This window comes from Electrona antarctica (assembly GCF_951216825.1).
Source record: "Electrona antarctica genome assembly, chromosome: 9".
NCBI lineage: Eukaryota > Metazoa > Chordata > Actinopteri > Myctophiformes > Myctophidae > Electrona > Electrona antarctica.
This window is the reverse complement of record NC_136790.1, coordinates 37,875,526-37,897,646: the sequence shown is the minus strand read 5'-3', so window position 1 is coordinate 37,897,646 and position 22,121 is coordinate 37,875,526. Positions and strand designations below refer to the sequence as shown.

Here is a 22,121-nt window from a genome sequence, read left to right as displayed (position 1 = left end):
GGAAAATTCCTACATGGCCCTCATCATAGAGCGACCGCACACAAGGCCTACGATACACAGTGGTACAATAGTTTCAAACAAAACAAACAAAACAAGGCAAAGCCAAATTAAACATACAGCAAAACGTCGTAGCCCTCAGACCAAAAACATCTCAGCACCAAATAATGTCCGTTCAGAACTGTCCACTTGCAGGTGCCATGTGGTCAACACCGCACAGAGCAATCCAAACCGGAAGTAGCTCTTTCACAGAGCTCAAAGCACCAACGTGCATTACTTCCACAAGCTCCAGACATGTCGTGAGCTTGCAGATCGGCCATTTGACAGAACTGCACACGTCACAGCCTTCCAAAAGACCAGAAATTGTCACCGCACAGGTGATGCAACATCATTCAGAAACGGCTCCCGAGCACATGATCGCAGGATTCAGAGTCCAGAGTGCTAACAGCACTTGATCCCCCAGTGTAGGGACATCAGCGTGGACACGTCGCGGACAGCAGACTAACCACTCATTTCTGAAAGAGAAAGAAAACCAATGCGAGTAATATATCATTAACCACACCTAACCGGAGCCGGGCATTCATTCGGGATGGCCCCTGACCGTATATAAATCACGGGTCCTGCTCCGTGGGCATGCCCGCACAGCCCCCAGCCTGCAGGAGCAGTCACAGCAAACCCCTGGCCTATTTCGTCAATTATATTATGGGTAGGTGAAGTTGGGTCTGGAACCTAACCTGCATTAATCAATCGTACTTATCTTCTGTCCACAACAATCAGCTGGCACATTATTACCTTGTGTTATCCCAACATGGATAGGCATAATAAGCTTCGGCTTGATCATGTAACACAACTGTCTTTTAAACACGGAAATGTAAGTACCAAAATGAACTATTCATTCATAAACCAGTCTATACATACTATCATTCATTCAACCCGACTCCGCATCTAAGTGGACCTTAGTTAGTTGACTTAGTTGACAACTCCTCATCAATACATATTCCATATCATCCCCAAACGATACTTAGCCATGTCATCAGATCCACTTCATCATTCGTCATGTTATTCCAACACGACTCTTCTCATTATTATGGAGCTGAAAGAAAAAACTACAACACCATTGAAAAGCCCTACTCTACCTGGATCACATTTCCTTCGCTATGTCATCTCCAGCTCAGATACAGTCACATTACTACTAATTTCAATGTTGATGGTGGACTCACTACTACGTAGCTACAGCAGCAATAAACATGTATTATCGAATTTTATTTACTGCTAGTCCACCACTTCTCAATGCCCTTTCTGACTCAACCAGGCTATGCTCAGCTCCACCGTACAACTCTAACTCTCAGTAAGCATATGTGTGTTTGTGCAACTATCTATTGCGTAGATATCTTATCTCTGAACACATTCTTATATGTCTCTTTAGTATGGCATCATCAAACAATACCGTTGTTCAGAACTAATTGCATAACTGCAACAGAACATGATTTAGAACATCCTCCTATGCTCAATTATTCCACCAGGAAACATCAAGTTGTTGCATATCTTACTTACGTAATACTCACAGATTCGACTTCCAAATCCAATGACTTCTGCAAACACAGCAAGATATTCGGCGCACATGCACAATTTCAACACATGCACAATTTCAACACATGCACTTTAGTCAATTTCGTTAGTAACACCATGCCACAAACATATGAGAGAAATCAATCTCATGTCACATCCATCTGGATCGCCTCCACATGAACCTAAGAAAACTTGGATCAGAATATTCATACAGGAAACATAACAATCTTAGTACACTCTTACATACTTTTGTTTGTTTCAAGGCGTCCCTCGAAAACAAACCCTTCTTTGTCCTGATTTAAATACATCACATAGCACTCCTATTTCTGTATATGACCTATTTTGTCAATGGGTTCTTCTCTTCCTGCGGAAATCCTTATTCAGCTCATACCTGCTCCTACTACTGTAGCCCTATTTATTAATGTATCACCCTACTGATATGTTCGCACTATTGGTGAGATGCGAAAATACTTTCCGCTGTACTTTAAACCGGTCTTGAAGACAAGAGTATAGCACAATATAGCGTCAACCAAACTGTCATGCATCATTACAAATACTGCTCAAATCAATTGTTATTTAACAAAACTATGCCTGCAATATACTGAACTTGCAAGTCTTGCATCCTAATTTAATTCTCTAACCAACATAACGTAGAGATTGACTGATTTTACACCGTTTCAACTTCTAAGATTTTACCTTGATCATGACCTTCATGACTACAGGACATTCTTTAAGAATTATTCTATCTTAACTGTCCTTCTTATTTGAGTGAGCGTAATTACTGCACACACATGCTGAAGTGATTCAATGATCTATCTCACTTATCTAGTACTATAGGCCTACTATTGAACTCCACCAATGTATTAGTATTGTAGTATCTGACCCTGTGCAGCTGATCATAGTATGCCTTTACATTCTCAACATAGCATCACCCATAGCATCACCCTCCCCAGGCTAATCAAAAACACAGCTGGCCTACCATCATAGAGATAAGAAACACAGCTGCCCTGCTTCTTGGAAGGTTCAACCAGGTCAACCCAAATTCCTTGACAATAGGCTACTCCTAAAGCTTGATCACAATCTGATCATGTAAACAGGTTACATCAGTACAGTATGTCTTAAATTTAACTCATACAGCCAATACATCAATAACAGCCATGTAATCAATAGACCTTTTTGCTAAAACTACTCATAACTCCGGCACCACTAATTAACTAAATTAACTTGTACTTTCACTATACCTTGGTCTGAATTTTAGCCGAATGAAGCCCCTAGGCAGCACTTAAACGTCTATCTCCAGAAGGGGGTTTTATTATCTCTGCTATTGACCATATGTCACAGGAACTTAGATAAGTGCCCTGAAACAGCTGGAAATCCCTTTGTTTACTGATAAGATCATTTTACGTCCTGCATGGGACACAAAAAGTCAAACTCTGTTTTTAAGAGTTTGCCAGTTGTCAGTGAGATCACAGTATTTATCACTACTATATTTTAGTAAATACAACCTATTTTTGTTTTATAGCAGCCATAAGTGGAACAAATGCAACTCTGTAGCTACTCACTATCATTCGATCCCAATGTACACCTGTCAGCTTCACCTCACCCCTCCACCATACTGCAGAGAGAAACACAATCAGCCACAAAAATAGCACAGCTTTTTTCGCATTCAGTTGTCACCAACGCGTACTCCTTCATGTCGGGATTCCGATTCAAGAATCTTTGTTTCCTTCAGATTCCGATCGTATCATTGTCCAGTGATCCCCCATCACTGTTTGCAATGTCAGTGCATCAATGTCCAATGCTAGTGACCAATGTCCAATGTTCAGTTCGTTCTCTTCTCAACCCTGACACAGAGTTGCCCCCTCATACTGGAAAAAACAAAACCAGTAGTTTGGACCCGTCCATGTGGTACCCTCTTTCCAACGGAACAGGATGAGGTGTTGTCGACAGCCGTACATTGGCCCGTACATTTATTTTTGCATAATATTGCAATCCACTGTACACTAAAGTTTGCAATTATAGCTGCTATATTCTATTCCATATTTAACTTTTGGGTTCCTGTCCTTCAAATAATGTCATCAAATCAATCACCGTCACAAGCTATCAGCATGTGGGCATACTCATTTTATTTTATGCCTTATTTGGACTTTCAAAATTACAAATCTGTATATACTTTAAGACATAGGCCTACTGTATATTACACTTTAAGACATACTGTAGATTACAACCCAACACAAACCGGGTATACTTATGACTTACACTACATTTTTCACTAAGACCTAAGTCCTTAAATAGAACACCAGCTGGTTCTGCATTTTGCGACCCACCTGGGGTAAAATACTTCACATTCTTTGCCTTTTCTGCTTTTACAAGCCGACGGCTTGGAGCTTCTACTACTCCCCCAGCACATTTTACGTTCTTAAATTAACCCTAACACTACGAGTTGGCCTAGGGGTAAAAAGGACGCAATATACTGTAGGTGGTAAATGATTCAGCTCTTTTGAATGCATTGATTGCATACACTGCTCTGTAATATTTTCGGCCTATTCGGTGTTCCTATCCTAATCTTACCTATCCATTCTGTTTTACCTTAAACACTTTAACATTACCATACTGTTTGGCATTTTTCTTTTCTCCAATCTGTCTACAATTAAACAACGTGCTTATAATAACTAGGTTCGCGCGCACGCAGTAGATCTGTCATTTTAAAAAACTTTCTTTCAGTCTCAAGTAATCTTTATCTCAATCTCACTCCACTAACTGTCACACTGTCCAATTTACTATTGAGCAGACGCTCTTAATTCAGAGCGATTTACAACATGAATATCCAGGGGCATACTTATACATCAAGCTGCGTATATTACAGAAAACAGGCGATAGCCTCCTATACTGTATGGTGCATGGCTTAGCAAGGCTCACTTCTCTAGGAACTAAAGAGCCACTTAATTTTAAACACTTAAACTAACTTTTAATATCAATCAGGGCATGGACTGCCTGGGGAATTTAGATTAAATTCTTTCTACATAAAACAATTTTAAATTTCACGACAACTCCCCTTAAAAGGGAACCGTACAGCCCTCAGGGGCTAGCTACCATGCCATGTTAAGGATAAATAAGTCTATATTAGACAGTCACTTGATCAAAATGAAGTGATAACTAGTAAACCAGTCATCGATGCTACTCTTTCATCAAGGCTACTTTAGCCCCACACTCAGGATAACTGAGTGAGGTAATAGATTAAACTATTTTGACTACCATTTCACCTGTTGACTACTCTAGCCCACATTTCGACACAGAAACTGTACATAATGCACCTAAATATCTTCTCCAGGCCCTAAAAATGTTCTTCACAAGTTTGAGCATTTTCACTCATACACATGTGTACACTCACGCTTTTAAACAGTATACATTGAGACATATGTACTCCATACACATACTGTATTCACTTCCTTATTTTTATCCCTATTTGGAACTATTTCCATTTTCTCGTCTCGAGAATCATATGACATCATATGATTTAAAACATTACTTTACCTTAATATATCTCTATATCAATTCCCATATCTCCATTTTCATTCTAGTCTGTTAACTATTTAACATCCCTTTTTCACAATTTCCTCTCACACTCCTTTTCTGTCTCTCACACACTCACATACAGCAGACCACTCCATTCAACACTCAATCAGTTTTCATGACAGACCATTCACATTCATTTTCAAATGATATATCCATACATAGCGCTTCACAATTGTTTTATGCTTCTGTTAGCAAAGGTACCCTAGTATAAGGCGAGGTTTAACCCCCCTTCTCAGTAGCTACGAAGTTTAGGCAAGACAACTTGTCTCCCTTTTTAGGCCATACATGTAACACTCACAGACATACACTTGGGACTTAGGACAATACACACACACACACACACACACTCTGGCTAGCCAATTTTTTGTTGCTTCATAAAACAACAGGATACCCCAGGCAGGATCTAGTCCCCCTTTTTAGACAGCAGGCAACGTAATGAGTGATTTATTGAATAGACTATTCTTTTTTCCAAATGTACACTGGTACCATTTGTCAGACCTCCTTGTCTAACCATCTTGAGTCATTCAACCAACCAAACACTGTTCCTCCGTCTCTCATGGCATGCACATGAAAGGCAAAACTTTCGTTTCCCTCTTTTAAATAGGCCATCAAAAAATGCCTATCGTGATCACAACCAAATTTCATCACTAATACCTTAAAACCCCGAATAAAAGCAATACCTCATTTTCTGAACATCCAAACAGACACCCATATACTCACTTGCGCACGTCGTCGGCCCAGCCCGAAAGAATGAACTTACTCACCAAGCCGACGACCGCCAAGTCCAGCATTTAGCACACCATCTCGGTGGGACCTCCAAAATGTTAAGGCAATCTGTGGGACACATGCTCAGGAAGACATAATAATGAGGCAACACAAGGATTCATAGTTTGGAAGTATTAGGATTTTACTCGAGTAAGGAGTCAGGAACTTACATGACCAATTCAATGCATCGGAAGACCCCAGTCTGACTCTCTGAGTAAACATAAGGCCACAGCCTTTATAGTCTCCACTCCCACAAGAGACATCCCCCAACATAGCCCAAAGGAATTTGGGACAGTAAACCAAAGTAACCAACCAGCACCACAGGGGTGTCACAGATAAGATAACATCAGAGTGCAATAAAGGGGTATTATTATATGTTTGCAGTCTAAATTTCTATGACACACCGCGTAACGATTTGGCCATTTATTGCCGATAATAACCCCTACTAAGATGGCTATGTGTGTGACAGCGCCCACCTGTTCCCACCTCCACCTTCCCCCGATGCTTCCCTCACTCACCTGGGAACGCTGCTGAACGCTGCTCACCACGCACCGAGAACACTCGACTGGGACAGCAGGTGAGAAGACAAGTCGATTGACTTCCACAAAAGCAGGATTGTAGAACGTCGTCAATGTCCCGTGCAGTTACGGTAAAAGTTCACAGCGATGGAAGGGCAATGGTTGTTCTATCCACAAACAACAACAACAACAAAAAAGAAAAAACCTCACCATGCGCCGTGAGGAATGAGCGCTTGGACGTAAAAGTATGTAAAGAAAATAGATGTCCTTCCTCTGTTTTGTTCCGCTCCCTCCCTGCTGGTCTTTCTCGGGTTATTTCGCTGGTGGAATGAGCCTGTGCAGGGATGGTGTGCAGGTATTCAAATGCCAGGAGCAGGAGGAGAGAGAAGCGAGAGTTTAGAAGTGCTGCCTGAGACCCCTCCCACTCAACCACGCTATGAAATCCGAACCAAAATCTTTTTGGGGGCACTTGGAGTGAAGTTGGAGAGGCTGTGGGGGCTTTAGGCATGGCGCGTAAAAGCGCACGGCTCTGCAGCAGCACCAGCACGTGTCGTGGAGTGGAGGGTTCATTCCTGCTTCACTTAACTCACTCACTGTACCGTATGGTTTGCAACTTTGCATCACGTGAAATAGTTATAGGCTAGATGCATTATGACTATCCACCTGTCTGTCTGTCTGTCTGTCTGGTAGGTTGTATGTACATTGCCTGCATACCACATATATAGGCATGCTTTTCTTGTGAAGACCTTTGTGCACAAAGTCATCATTTGAGGGCAGAAACATCTGTTGTTTTTAAATAGGCCTATACATGGCCCATAGCACTTATCCTACCCCCTTAGATAGCACTTTTTAGACTTAGATAGCATTTGAAACAGACTTATAGCATGTCATGTAGACAGCACAATAATTGCATTGTATGTAGTCATAGCACATCATAGTACATATGTATAGCATAGTATAGTATATATGTATATTTAATATGTATAGTGTCATTATATAGATATGTTCTAGTTACGTTCTTAGCTTACGCATGTTTCTTGATAAATGCATTTTATATATGTGATGTATTCCCATACTTTTGTTCTTGCCTAATGTAAGTCGCTCTGGATTAAGAGCGTCTGCTAAATGCCTAAATTGTAAATTGTAAATTGTATACAGAAAATGTCAGATAGCAGCCTTTAACACAATTGGTAAATACAATCCTCCGTGTGATGTTTTCTATAGGCCTGGGGGATATAGTTGTTATGGTGGTGGATATCTACTACAGTAGGTCTCATAAGGTCTCCTTTAGCCCATACTGATTATTACAATAAGGCCACTTTTCCACCAGGGTTGAACTGGTTTGGTTCTTTTTTCCCACCTAAAATTGAAGATACAGAGTGTTTCCACTGAAAATGAATTGGTTCAGAACCCAAAAAGTTTCCAAGAATCTAGAACATTATCTTGGTGGAAAAGGGCCATAAGAGCAACTTCAAGCCCACGTGTGAAAGTGTTTTTCCCTGTTCTTGTCAACCCTCCTCTTACCCCTCTCCCTCTACTCTTTCTTTCCACAAATACCGCCCGTCCATCCTCTGTCAGTCCGTCTTTCTCCTCTGCTCTGGTCTGTCTGTGTCCACTGTGTGAAATACCAGAGGTTCTTAACTTTTCCACATACTGGTACGTCAGTACTGATGCTTACACACAGTAACGCAGTGGGTGCATATGTGTGCAAGTGCATGCGTGCACACACACACACACACACACACACACACACACACACACACACACACACACACACACACACACACACACACACACACACACACACACACACACACACACACACACACACACACACACACTGAGTCAGTCAACTGTGAACCCTGAACTGTGAACTGGGGAGAGCCTAGTGGGCCATTGGAATCCCCCTCGTGTGAACAAAACATCCAGTATGCCTAAAGTCCATCCACCTTCCTTACAAGGAAAAGTCTGCTCACCTCAGACATATGGACCATTGTATGGCTGGAGGGATTAGCCAAGGGTCAACATGACTACATAAAGGAGAGTTTTAGGCCTGAAGTTATATACATATACTATGCATGCATACATTTAATACGCATAAACAGTAGCCAATATATCATGTGTTGTGTTTTGGCGATAGAAAGTTTGAATAACATATTTCACATGCAACATGATTAAAGATTGGCTCAGCATGTGTCTTCTATGTAAGTGGAATGCATCCTATTGTGTGCATAGTTTCAATGTACAGATTGTTGATTATAAGGATATACTACTGTTAGACTGATGATCTTGTGTTTTCCTTGCCTACTGTAAATCACTCTGGATTAAGAGCGTCTGCTAAATACCTACATCGTAAATTAATATGCGGCCTCTTGATATGACTATAGCTACAGTAGCATACAGCCATATCAGTGACACACAGTGAAACAGTGATGACCGTAGTGTTTATGAGCTGTACACCCCCCCCCCCCCCCCCCCCCCCCCCTCTCTCTCTCTCTCTCTCTCTGTCAATCAGGGACATAAAGAGACAGAGAGTCACAGAAACAACATTATGCCCTCTAGGGCCAAAATATCACTTTTTTGGGTCAGTACCACAATTGTCACTATGGATCTCATCTCAATTTACTAATCAGCAAAAAACAAAGTGCAAGCAGGCCTACTGCTTATCAACTGCTTGTGTTCTCAAATCGTATCACAATCACCCTAAACCTCCAAATGCTGTGCACTTGCATGTTAGGAAACCAGTTTTTGTTTCCAGATTCTGTGGTTTCATTGTTTTTTTCTGCTGCATCTCTGAATGATGCCATAGTTTTTGGTGTTTATCTTAGCGATACGATGGAACTGGATGGTAAAACAAAGTGTAATTTGAGGTCGGCCTGGGCAACGCCATGGAGCTAGGCCAAGAAAGCTCATTTGGAGGTATGCAATTATATTATGGCCAGCACTGAATGGAGAATATAGCACTGTGCACGATACTTCCGGTCTGGTGTCTGTGTCTCTGTAAAAGCCCATCACCCGTGATCACAGTTCACATTTTTAGTCAAGAAGAAGAGAACAGAATAGAACAGAACATCTCTGCAGTCAGTGAAATGAACTCACATAATTAAATAAGAGGTAATTTCTGGCCACATATAACCTCCCCAACCACCCTCCTTCCCCCTCCCTCTTGCCTGCCTCCTTCTCCCCCATCTCCGTCTCCCTTCTTCTCACCTCCTTCCCGCTCTCTGTCCATCTCTATTCCACCTATTTGTTTTTCTCTTCCCCTCCCTTGCGTGTCAACAGTGGTCATAATGAGAGGCATTCCGGAGTCCAGTGTCTGTGTTGGGCTACTCATTACGACGTTATTGCACAGAGAAAACATTGCAATGCAACACATGAGGTTGCAGCACCATTTCTTACAGTTGTTCGCTGTACGCTGACCTTTTGAAAGTTAGCAACGAGGGTATTCTCCTTTTGTTCCTCATTTTTATAATATTGTGCCTTCAGCTTTACTAATTTTGAAAATAATTGAAGTAAACAATGTAAATGTCACAAAACCTCCCTGAATTAAAACACAATTGCCTGCGTCATAGGAAAAAAAGAAACAGGGCTTTTTATGTTATCCTTTTAGCATAGCTTGTTAAATATTCATAGGGAATGAATCTCTCTCTGCAGGCAGAGACAGATTTCCAGAAATGTATATACGGTATGCCCTGTATCAATTAGTGCTGTTTTATTTCACAATGACATTTAGGCTGCTGAAATATAAATGTAATATACATATTGTGGCATTCTTCTCTGTGTTAATGCAAAATGCGGTAGAATTATGTAATATAATGCATTACTTGGCACAGAGAGTAATTTTGTAACCTTTATTTGAACGTATTTTGAAAGTAAGTTAGTTCCACACCAGTCAAGTGACTCACTCATACATACACATTTTAAACACACATGAAATAATGAGGTGTTTGATAATGCATGTAGCTATGTTATATATACTATAGTTTAGTTTAAGATGATGTGCAGGTCTGCATTTCTTCTGCGGACACCCAGAATGTTATTGCTTTGTCTTTCCCCATCACAAAACTGACCAATAAGAAAGTGGTTATCACAGAAATGGATGACTTTGGATGGATGATTATTATTATTTTCTTTTTTCAATCAGGAGACTGGACCCAGGATTTCGGCTGCCAGGGGCAACCAGCGACCACCCAGTAGCGGAGTCCCAATCTGACCAGAGTGTCACCATTCTGCATGCCAAGGTGGCACAAAAGTCCTATGGCAATGAGAAAAGGTCAGTTTACTGCTGCACACACTGCACTGTTAAATGCAGATACCACATGTCCCTGTACTGTATATGCAGGATATACACTAGGAGTGCATCAGACTATTATTAGTAGTTTCCAATATCAGCCAAAGTAAATAATACTCATAAGGCTTTGATGCAACTCAAATAAGAACATCTGTTTCAATCTAACTACCTAGAGTTGCTAGTCTATATGCAGGTATAAGTCCTATGGTGCAGAAGAACTGCTGCAACTATGTCCCACAATATTGTCTTTGCTAAACACGAACTTCTCTCCTGTAGGTTCTTCTGTCCTCCTCCATGTGTGTACATCAGTGGACCAGGATGGAGAGCCAAACAGGATCATCTGAAAGGTCCGGAACTAGAGAAGATCTATTGACATGTTTAGCACACATTTGAATGTTTGAAAAATAAATGTTGAGTATATAGAGTGAATTGTTTCAGCTCATATCTTATCCTTATCCTGCTCTCTCTCTCTTCACTGCTCTCTCTCTCTCTCTCTCTCTCTCGTGCGGATGTGTGTGAGTGAGGAGCGTGGTGCGGAGTGAGGTTACGGAGTGAGTGTTTGGTCTATCTATACTCTGTCTATGCTTGCTCTTCTATCTCGCTAGTGTTGGGTTTTGCGGTTTTTGCACTGGTCTAGTGTTTAAACTGCTGTTGGTGGTTTTGTGTTTGCTGCGCGCTGACGGCTGTCGCCGTCGCCATGGCTTTCACAACTCTCACAAGGAAGCATGGTTTTAAGATCTCGCCAGCTTTCCCGTGTTCTGTAGAGGACTGTAGTTTAGCGGTCGCAAAAGTAGTCGGACCCGCTAGCGTTAAATCTGCTGCCAGGATGAATGGTGGCGTTGTGATTTTTGTCGATGGGATGAATAAAGCAAACGCTGTGATCGAGAGGGGCGTTGAGATAAAGGGCACGCTTGTGAAAGTAACGCCACTCGCAATGCCATCGAGTAAAGTGTTTCTGTCAAACGTCCCCCCATTCATTGATGATGAACTGATAGTGAGAGAGTTGACCAAGTTTGGGAAGGTGGTGTCGCCGATTAAAAAGCTCCCGTCAGGGTGTAAATCACCTGAGTTGCGACATGTTGTTTCTCACAGGAGAATGCTGTTCATGTTTTTGAGAAACAGGAGTAAAGAGCTGATTACAGGCTTTAAGATCAAAGTCGACAATTTTGAATACACTTTATTTGCTACAACCGATAATATGAAGTGCTTTGGCTGTGGGGTGGAAGGGCACTTGATAAGGTCCTGTCCAGAGAGGGTTGTTGACTCTGGCGAGGGGACAAGCAATGCTACCAGGGGGGGGGGAGGGGGAGTAATCCCTGGGGAAAAAATGTTGAAAAGGAGATGGGAAACGTTAATGGGGATGGTACTGGGAGTGGGCAGGTGGGTGAAGATGAAGGAGTAAATGCTGAACCCGAGTTGTTGGCAGAGAATGTCAATAAAGATGGGGGGGAACTGAGCAAACAGGTGAAGATGAAGGGGAAAAAGAAAATAGCCAGCAGGAAAACAGTGGAGGTGAAGGAGAAATGGTTAATGCTGAACCTGTGGCTGACATAAGTTCCCAAGAGGACAGTAGTCCTCCTGTCAGTCAAGTGGATGAGGGAGGGGCTAAAGTAGCTGACATGGAGATGGGGGCTGAGGAGGAAGGGGTGAAGGTGGTGGGGCAGAAAAGAAAGGCAAAAGGTTCAAATGGGACAAAAGCAAAAAAAGTGACCGAGGGGAAAAGAGAACTCAATTCAGACGATAGTACTTGTGGTTGGGTGAGCGATGATGAAACATGTGTAAAAAAGAAAAATGTCTATGGGGTGTCAGAAATGAAACGTTTTTTGCAGAAAACAAAAAACAAGAGACTGATCGAAGTTGAAAAGTACTTCCCAGATAGTAAGGGTTTTGTGAAGGCTGCCAGGCAAAACATGAAGTTAACAGAAGGAGTATGCTTTACCAGGCAAGAGATTTTCAGAGTGAAGAAACTGGTGCAGAGGGTTGATGCGGAATTAGAATGGTGATGGTGGTGGTGCCGCTGGGTTCCTTCTGTGCGCTGGGTCCTCTTTTGCATTTGGTTTTGTCTTTAATGGACATGAAGATGAACTGGACAATGATACAGCCAGCCACTTGTGAGGTGGGTTGGCTTTGGTTGACTGGACAATGGTGGAGCGGCTGTAGCCCGCTACGAGTGCTACGTGTAGACTCTGATTCTCAGACGGACCTCTGGTTGGAAGGGCCAGGATGGACCTTCATCACAGTCCAACATCGAGGCTCACTCACAGCCTGTGTGACAGTGGTCATGGTGGAACTGTTGGATGTAGCTGGTCAAAGCTTGGTGGATGAAGGAGCAATAGCTGATCTGCTGGGGCTGATATCATCTTGCCGTGTGGGTCGTTTCCCAGAACTGTGCATCGAAAAACTGTCTATGAAAGATACTGAACATGAGAATCACAGGAGGGGAGAGGAAATGGATTTGTACTGTACTGTTGTGTTGTGTCCAGAGACGGGCTGGGTGTGGAGGAGGACTCGGTGTATAGGGGGGGTTCAGGGGCAGCAGCAGCATGTCACTGGCTGAACCCTCTGCATTGGTTTGTTGGAGCAATGGTTTTGAATATGAATAATGATTTTGTTTTGTTTCGAGCTTTATGCAAAATGCCATTGGTTCATGAATGACACGAATGTTTGACTGAAAACAAGTAAAGTGTTTGCTGTTCTTTTTTAGTTTGTAAATAAAAAGGTTTTATAAAAAGTCTCTCTCTCTCTCTCTCTCTCTCTTTCCATCTAGTGGCTGGTTATGGGGACTCGGTATATCGTTTGTGTGGCTACATGTGTCTGGACAGCTCCGGTCACTCCCAGGCAGACACATTCAAACTGGTCTTTGAAGAGCAGCCAAACACCACGGTCAGAGCTAAGTGTGTGTGTGCGTGCGTGCGTGCGTGCGTGCACAGTTAGACCTTGTACTCAATTATTTTTGGAAAGGTCAGAATTACAGAGTAGCCCACAGATCTGCTGATGGATAATCCACTTGAGCATGTTTTGAACCACTTTGCCATTGTAAGATAACATTTGACAAAGATTTCTTAAAGAATAAAGCATCACCAAATTGGAAAGTGAGTGGTTGGTCCAAAGAGCTAGTTTTACTTTAGTAGTGTTCAACACAAATACTGCAAGCTTTCTTCTATACCTGAGTAATATCTAAGTCATGACATGTACTGTAACAGTGCCTTACTTGAGAAAGATATTCTAGTACTCTTTCCAGCCCTGCAGAGATGTGTATATTTGCCCGGACGAGACATCCAGAATTTATTATTCCAGGTCTGTTTACTTGACAAACAGCCACGTCTGACAAACGTTGCTGTAAACCCGTGTGTGCATGCCAGCCACCTACTGTATTTACCTACTGTAAACCCCCTGTGTGTGCATGCCAGCCACCTACTGTATTTACCTACTGTAAACCCCCTGTGTGTGCATGCCAGCCACCTACTGTATTTACCTACTGTAAACCCCCTGTGTGTGCATGCCAGCCACCTACTGTATTTACCTACTGTAAACCCCCTGTGTGTGCATGCCAGCCACTTACTGTATTTACCTACTGATGGACGTTAGCAAAGCATCATAGGCTTCCTTATATAAAAGTATCAAATGAGTCTAAGAAGTTAGTTATATTCATACTGGTAGGTCAGTCGGTCACTAGGTCTGCCTATGTCTGATATGTACTGTACATGTATGCACCCACCCATCCATGCATTCACCCCCAGATGTTTGCCTGTGCCAAGTCCCTGTACATCTCACCCCCAGATGTTTGCCTGTGCCAAGTCCCTGTACATCTCACCCCCAGATGTTTGCCTGTGCCAAGTCCCTGTACATCTCACCCCCAGATGTTTGCCTGTAGCCTGGCTAATAAACCAGACTAATATCACACAACACTGTCGCGGTATATCAGTCTGGGCTGGCTCCACTTGGATTTCATTTCCCGGGGAACATTTTCTCTTTGACGCAATTGGTCAGAGCTACTGTCAGTCAAAAGTCTCAAGCATTGAACGTCACTGTACCAAAGCCCGCCCATATTGCATACCGTGTCCCGATTGGTCCGACCTGTTCTCGGTTGTAGGAAAGAGGCGTGCTACTGAGCCTCGCCAGACCGTAATCCGCTGGTAGGCAACTTTTTTTTGCCAACGGCTGATTCGGTCTGGTTTATTAACCAGGCTAGTTTGCCTGTGCCAAGTCCCTGTACATCATTCACCCCCAGATGTTTGCCTGTGCCAAGTCCCTGTACATCTCACCCCCAGATGTTTGCCTGTGCCAAGTCCCTGTACATCTCAGACCAGGACAAGAGGAAACACTTCCGCCTGTTGCTCCGCCTCTTCCTGGGCAGTGGGCAGGAAGTGGGTTCATTCCAGAGCAGGATGATCAAAGTCATCTCCAAACCGTCCCAGAAGAGACAGTCCATGAAGAACGTTGACTGTGAGTCTGCCTATAGTACACAGCACAGTTGTTAGTGGCCATCCTTAATCAACTTTAGTTAATCAATCTGCATTGGGATATAAATGGGAATGGATGTTTTCTTTCTTTTCTTCCCCCACAGTTAGTTTTTGGTTAGATGTTTTTGCAAAGAGCCAGCAGTGGAAAGTAACTTCCTTACCTTTCCTACAGTATTAGCATCAAGGGGGCAGTGAGGCTATTCAACGTTGAAGCTCTGGGTCCTAGTGGTAGGAGGAGGGACTACAGGCGGACCTGTGGATTCATGACCGGGAAACCCCGTGCAGCTGGGCTTTAACGTTGAGCGCTCGGTTGCCCTACGTCACTCAGGACCTCAAAGTTGAGGTCCGGGGAGGGACTTCCGGCAGTCTTCCGGGTGCTTCAAAACGCCACTGAGCAACTTCCACTGACATGAATAGCTGGGGGGGCGGAGCTTCGCGCCAGTTCAGTCTCTATTATATATATACTCTATGATTAGCATCAACAACAAAATTCTGTTGACAATATTTAATTCTGTGTCATACGATACGACACAGTCGTGCAACAAAGTAATTTGACTTAACAGAGTAAAATGGGTATATTTCACTTGTCTCACGAGTCACGATATACAGTACAAGCACATGAGAGCCTATGAGATATGACCTCACGCTCATAGAGCAGTGGTTCCCAAACCTTTTCATGTCAAGGACCCCCAAATTGACACTAATTAGCCTGCAGACCCCCATAAGAGAATTTTACGGCTCTAGTGATTCTCAACCCGTTTCAAGGACCCCCAGTTTGACATGCATATTAGTCTACATACCCTCATGTTTTAATGTAATTTCTATCTCTGGGACCCCAAATTATATTGTAAAATCAATGTTAATTTAACTCTGAGAGTGTACAAATGGAACCAAATGGACCCCTTGAGGGTCCCCGGATCCCACTTTGGGAACCACTGTCATAGAGCACTGTTTTGATTGGAAGTTGTCAATGTTTGCTTGTTTGTTTGTTTGTTTGTTTATTTGTTTTTTCAGTGATCAAACATTGATAGTTGAACTGACATCACATATCCATGTGTCACAACCTCTGGGGCCATTTATATGTTGGTCCATTTAAATAGTTCAACATGTATGATGAATCCATAATGTTTAGAAATATACCTATTTATGAAGGAAGCCTATTCCACAGTTCTACAGAGTGGCTACAGTATGTAACATATTCAGTATTTAAAGTTTGATATTGTACATAATTATAATTACTGCTGTTTACAGCCTTGTGTATTTGTAATAAAATATAACTCTTTTGTGTGGCTGATGAATTGTCATTTCAATGACATGATAGGCTACTGACCATGATACTGACCATGATACTAGGACCATACATTAAAAGGTAAGCACCAAAGGTAAGCAGTAAGCACGTGCATAGAAAACAGGTAAAAGTATAATTTTCAAAAACCATGAAAAACGACATAGGCCTAGAATATAATTGTTTTAAATAGCGTTGAAAACCATGAAAAAGGTCATCCTATAATAGCCTACAGTATGTCATATTTAAAAAAATATATGAAAATACTAAAAGAAAGACATATTATACTATGTCATTTTTCATGCTCTCTTACCAGGTAAAACTTGAACCTGTGTGTGTCCTTGAACAACCTGAAGCTAAGAATAATAATGACAAAAGAGTTTCCGTTTCTTTTCAATTAAACAACGGATGGCGTAGTCCCAGGTTTATTCACTTAATAAGGTTTACAACATTGATACCTTTCTCACTTTAAACAGTGCAACTCAAATAACTAATGGTTGTATGTCTTACAAAGTAATAACGATAAAGAGTATTCTATTGCCAAAGTACTGTGTGACTGATTCGGCCTTGGTCACATATACTACTAGTATACTATATAGTAGTAGTATACGATTATAGTATGTCTGAATATTTCAACGCTTGATATAACCACTTACTAACTTAGGTCAGAAACCATGAAAAACACAAACAAGCATTTTTTGTACCCCTCTACCCAACAATTCGGAACACGGCGAATCGAATGGAGTAGTTCTCGATTTAGTTCTCGGTATAGTTTTTTGATTTAAAGTGGTTATATCAAAATTAATTTCAATTTTTTTTACAGCATCCACTGCTGGGCTGTATGGTAGGAAAGCTACCACTAGAGGGAAGTACAATTCTTTCTGGTCTCTCCAATAGAATCCCTGCATTACTTTGTAACACACTTTTATTTCTAATCAGTCTTAAACATATTTTTTTATTTTTTACTTTAATTAGAATAAGAATAAAAATGTATTCAAAAAGTACCGTGGGAATGCATAACACATTTGACTTATTTACATAGATATTCACATAAAGAGCAAAACAAACATAAAAGCTGGAGGGTCATATACAATGCAATACAAAATACAGAAATAATAAACAATATGAAATGGATGTAAATTATATAAAAGCAAAATATATTATACATGAAAAGTGTCTCAAATTTGGCCTAAACTGACAACATAATGAATGCTGCAATTCGTTTTGGAACTCTACCTGTGATGAATCTGTTTATTTGAAAAAACAATCCATAAATGTATCGTCTCTGTCGGATGGAAACCTCATATGTCCAAAACTGTTACTTTTCAGTATTTAAATTTCAAAGTATCAAAAGTTGCAGATCTACAAGCTCACAACATTATGCGTTGCAGATCTGCTACTTTTGTGTGGCACTGGTAGTAGGGTGTTCAGTTACGAAAAAGCACTAAAAGTTAGAATATGGAGATAAGAGTGCGTATTCTCTGTGTTCATGTAAAGGTATACGGGTTTGTCCATATAATATATGTTCAAATATAATGTCTATGCATTTGCCAGAGAATCTCTGTTTACTTATTAATATCCATATTCATACATTTTCCCTTAAAAAATGCACTATCCAGTATCCACATGTTTCACACAGATTTAATTTCTTTGCTAAATAGTTACTGTAAATGATTGAATCGTAACGTATCGTATCGCCATAATGAACCAATATCGTCAACCATGTATCGTGATATCGTATCACTGTTAAAATGTATTTGTTACACACCTTTACCTTTACCCTGTCTGAGGCAATACTCCCGTGTGCTCAGACAGAGCACCTCAGGGTCCAGGGACCAGTGACCCTCAGGGCTCCATGAGGCCGTGCGGCTTCAAACGGACCCTCGCAGGTCTGTATAGGCTATTGTACACGTTCGTATACTCTCATCGTTACGGTCGGTCCTTGAAATAAAAAAGAATGAAAACAAAGGGTCAAAGCCCACTGCGGCTCAGAGGTCGAGCGATATACGAAAGTGCTGCGCCCTCTGAGACAGCTCTGTGGCGAAGTCCTGCGCCTCCAGGAGCGCCTGGCGGTCCGGGTAGTGCAGCGCCGCCTTCTTGGTGGCGACGGCCAGCTGCTTCAGCAGGGCACACAGGTGGTTGCTCTTACACAGCAGGCTCTGACTGCTGCTCCCACTGGTTGTGCTGTTGTGAGCCTCCCTGCAGCGAGCGAACGCGCGCGCGCACACACACACACACACACACACACACACACACACACACACACACACACACACACACACACACACACACACACACACACACACACACACACACACACACACACACACACACACACACACACACACACACACACACACACACACACACACACACACCACAGGTCACAGTTAGAATAATCGCCGATCGCATGTATCTGAGATGATCATCAGAATCGTTTCTTCGTATCGGTGTGAATTTGTGTTGAAAAAGCCGATCCCCCAATAAGCTCACGACGAGCCGATCCTGTAGTAGTTAATGTATATTGCATATGGTAGAATAAATTCAACTAATTAAAACAGGGGTCTTCAGTTACTAGTAACTAGATTGATAACTTGAAATGGGTCATTCTGCAAAATTTGTACATTTTGATGGCAATACTTTAGTACCTTTACTCAAGTCAATTTTGAATTCCGGACTTTTACTTTACTTTTACTTGTAACAAAGTATTTCTACATTGCAGTATTGATACTTTTACTGAAGTACAAAATGTGAAATACTTTCTCCACCATGGTGGATGGCGAGCCTCTACCTGCAGAGTGTGTCCACCAGCCTCTGTCCCACCATGTACCTGCAGAGTGTGTCCACCAGCCTCTGTCCCACCATGATCACCAGCTTGCTGTGGGAGATGAACCTACCTGCAGAGTGTGTCCACCAGCCTCTGTCCCACCATGATCACCAGCTTGCTGTTGGAGATGAACCTACCTGCAGAGTGTGTCCACCAGCCTCTGTCCCACCATGATCACCAGCTTGCTGTGGGAGATGAACCTACCTGCAGAGTGTGTCCACCAGCCTCTGTCCCACCATGATCACCAGCTTGCTGTGGGAGATGAACCTACCTGCAGAGTGTGTCCACCAGCCTCTGTCCCACCATGATCACCAGCTTGCTGTGGGAGATGAACCTCTCGGGGGGCTGGCTGTCCAGCAGGCTGCCCACCAGCGCTCCGATGGCCTTCTGGAGCGCACCGAAGTACAGCCGGCAGTGCTCCGACAGGGAGGGCTGCTTCTGCTTCTGCTGCTGCTCCGACGTAGCGACCACCCTGCGCTCCAACAAACGCCGTTTCTGATCCGCCTGGGAGGGGATAGGGGAGGGGAGGCGGAGACGATGAAATGGAATGAGATGGATGTGACGACACAAAGCGATGTCCACCGTACACATTTTGACAAATAATATTAAAGGTGGCGCGAGTAGGCCTGTTTTAACAGCAGTCCAATAATCCTGTTGTTATGAAGTGAAATACATACCTGAATGTTTTTGTTAGTTGATACGGTAGTATTTTCCTTCAGATCCCACTGCACTTTCTTTTGTTGCGTTTCATAGTCACTCTTGGTCTGAAAGAGAAATCAAAGTTAAAAGCATTCAAAAATAGCAAAAGTAGCAGATCTTGTGGATCTGGTACTTGTGATACTTTTGTGTGACTCTGTAGTTTAATCGTCAATTCACGAAAAAACCTTGCAACCCGACCTTACAAAAATATACGTCATGAAGTCCTATTTCAAAATAGTGAAAATATTCAATCTGTATTGTCAGAGTATGGGTTTTATGGGTAACTCTCCCATTGGCTTAGAGGCAGCCTAGAGGCAGCCAATCATGAAAAAGTGTCTAAGGTCGTTTTTACGTCGCTAGTAGAGAAGTAGCAAACAAAGTCCAGGCGCTTTTCAAGCACCTGGCAAAAAACATGTTTTGTCTATCACAAGGTTTAAAAAGTATCTTGTCACCTGCAGCTGAACGTAGTCATTATCGTCCTCCGTGGGGTCAGGACTGGTGTGGACATGACCTCTGACCTCTGTGAGGTCAGGACCTTGTTGTTGGCTGCTCTTAGCACTGGTGTGGACGTGCGGCCGCTCCGCGGCGCTCGTCTCCGTCTGAGTGGGTCTGAACAAAAGCTTCCCGTTGGCGTTGAGGATGGACACCAGGCGCTTGACGTCCTCCGGCACGGTGCGAGCCACCATGACGAAGCGCTCCAGCTGGTCCGGGGTCTGGGCCTGCGCGGGGTCCTGGGACAGAGCGTCCAGGGGCCAGCCCGCGGCCCCCAGAGCGTTGACCGTCTGTTGCAGAATCACGCCCGAGTCGGCCACCACCGACAGATGCTTGTGGATGCGGGCCTGCAGGAGAAGGGGCGGGGGGGGGAGGGGGGAGTCCACGATCATGATGTTTTAGATGTTGACTTAAGCAATATTACACGAGAGGCTGTGCATTACCGTCATTAATGCACAGGAACGAGCCGACAGGCGAGTTTTGTAAGCAGCGCAGAAGTGCATTAATGACGGTAAAGCATGACCCTCAAGTGTAATATTGCGATTATAACACATATTATATACATATTATATATTAACAGTTACCCTTTAAAAAAAACACGTCAACTCAGTTTCATTAGAACTAAGAAAAAAATCGCCACTTGACCAAAAGTGTTCCAAGAAACTCGCTAGCATAGCAACCCAGTCGACTCCGCTCTGGGAGAACAGTGCAGCTCATTTTTATGTCTTGATTAGGTATTCCATCATGCTCGTTTGAAGCACATCTAGATGGCTACTTCAACCAATCAGATTGCTTCATCGAAATGACATGTTGTATAATAACTGCACAATTAATTGTAATTAATTAATTAATTGTGTGTGTGTTTTTTTCTCATTGAATATTGGAAGATAATCAATAGAATATACATTTCTGTTTGGCTTTAAGGCTTTGTATAAACAAAATGTGCACAGTGCAGATATGGAAATGCAGGACCACATTCTGTAGGCCCCTATATCATATTGTGTTTACTTGTATTTCTTTTACCAAAATCAAATCAAATAACTTACAGTAAATATTGAAAGAATCATACTTGTGTGAAGTGAGGGGCGCAAGATGTATTCATATTGGCCATATGACATCTAATTTAATGCCCTAACCCTGCCTGCAAGACCCGGATATATTTCTACTTGCAAAAAAGAGATTTCAACCTTACTACTATTTTGTACTACTAGTACTTTGCAGCGGAAAATATGTAAAAAAAGAAGCAAAATGTATGCACATTTATAATAATTATAAAAATAATAATAATACATTCATAATTTACATTTGGGGGGGATCTTTCAAATGTACATGTTCTAGACATTCTAATGATCACAAAACATATATATATTACAGGCACTTTTTTCAGGGTTAAAGGTTAAAGAGATTTTGAAGTTGTGTATATGCAAATATTATGAGCAATGGCATTGCAAGATTAAACAATGGACATAAAATGATGTTTAGGTGAAAAAAGAACAGAAAATAATAATTAATTCATTAATTCATTAAAATATAAATGTTGTAATAGTACAACCGGGGGTCTTGCAGGGCTAAACAAACATTAAAACTCCCATAGACTTGGCTGCCATATGACGTGAGCTAGCGCCCCTCAAAGAAGACT

At 42.3% G+C, this 22,121-nt stretch overlaps 3 protein-coding genes across 3 annotated transcripts in view; 1 reads left to right on the top strand and 2 right to left on the bottom strand.

The window, feature by feature from the left end:
• The window catches only part of LOC306929964 (trypsin-like), a gene marked incomplete at both ends in the record, with an annotated part of 31,623 nt that extends 21,966 nt beyond the window's left edge, over positions 1-9,657 (bottom strand). The window contains one exon of the mRNA XM_079510702.1: positions 9,596-9,657. Coding sequence (XP_079366828.1) covers positions 9,596-9,657 — 62 coding nt within the window. The remainder of the gene's footprint in view (positions 1-9,595) is intronic.
• Positions 9,658-10,217: 560 nt separating this feature from the next.
• On the top strand, positions 10,218-16,791 carry LOC306929963 (recombining binding protein suppressor of hairless-like protein; the record flags this gene model as incomplete). Its single annotated transcript, XM_079510701.1, has 6 exons — positions 10,218-10,222; positions 10,570-10,698; positions 10,993-11,063; positions 13,484-13,599; positions 14,988-15,162; positions 16,781-16,791. The coding sequence occupies 6 exons, from the start codon at positions 10,218-10,220 to the stop codon at positions 16,789-16,791; spliced, it is 507 nt and encodes a 168-aa protein (XP_079366827.1).
• Positions 16,792-18,376: 1,585 nt separating this feature from the next.
• cass4 (Cas scaffold protein family member 4) overlaps positions 18,377-22,121 on the bottom strand; it is a 29,231-nt gene continuing 25,486 nt past the window's right edge. The window contains exons 9-12 of the mRNA XM_079510700.1: positions 20,443-20,829; positions 19,969-20,055; positions 19,563-19,795; positions 18,377-18,663 (exon numbers count right to left, since the gene is read on the bottom strand). Of these exons, the coding sequence (XP_079366826.1) occupies positions 18,453-18,663; positions 19,563-19,795; positions 19,969-20,055; positions 20,443-20,829 (918 nt within the window). The 3' untranslated portion in view covers positions 18,377-18,452. The remainder of the gene's footprint in view (positions 18,664-19,562; positions 19,796-19,968; positions 20,056-20,442; positions 20,830-22,121) is intronic.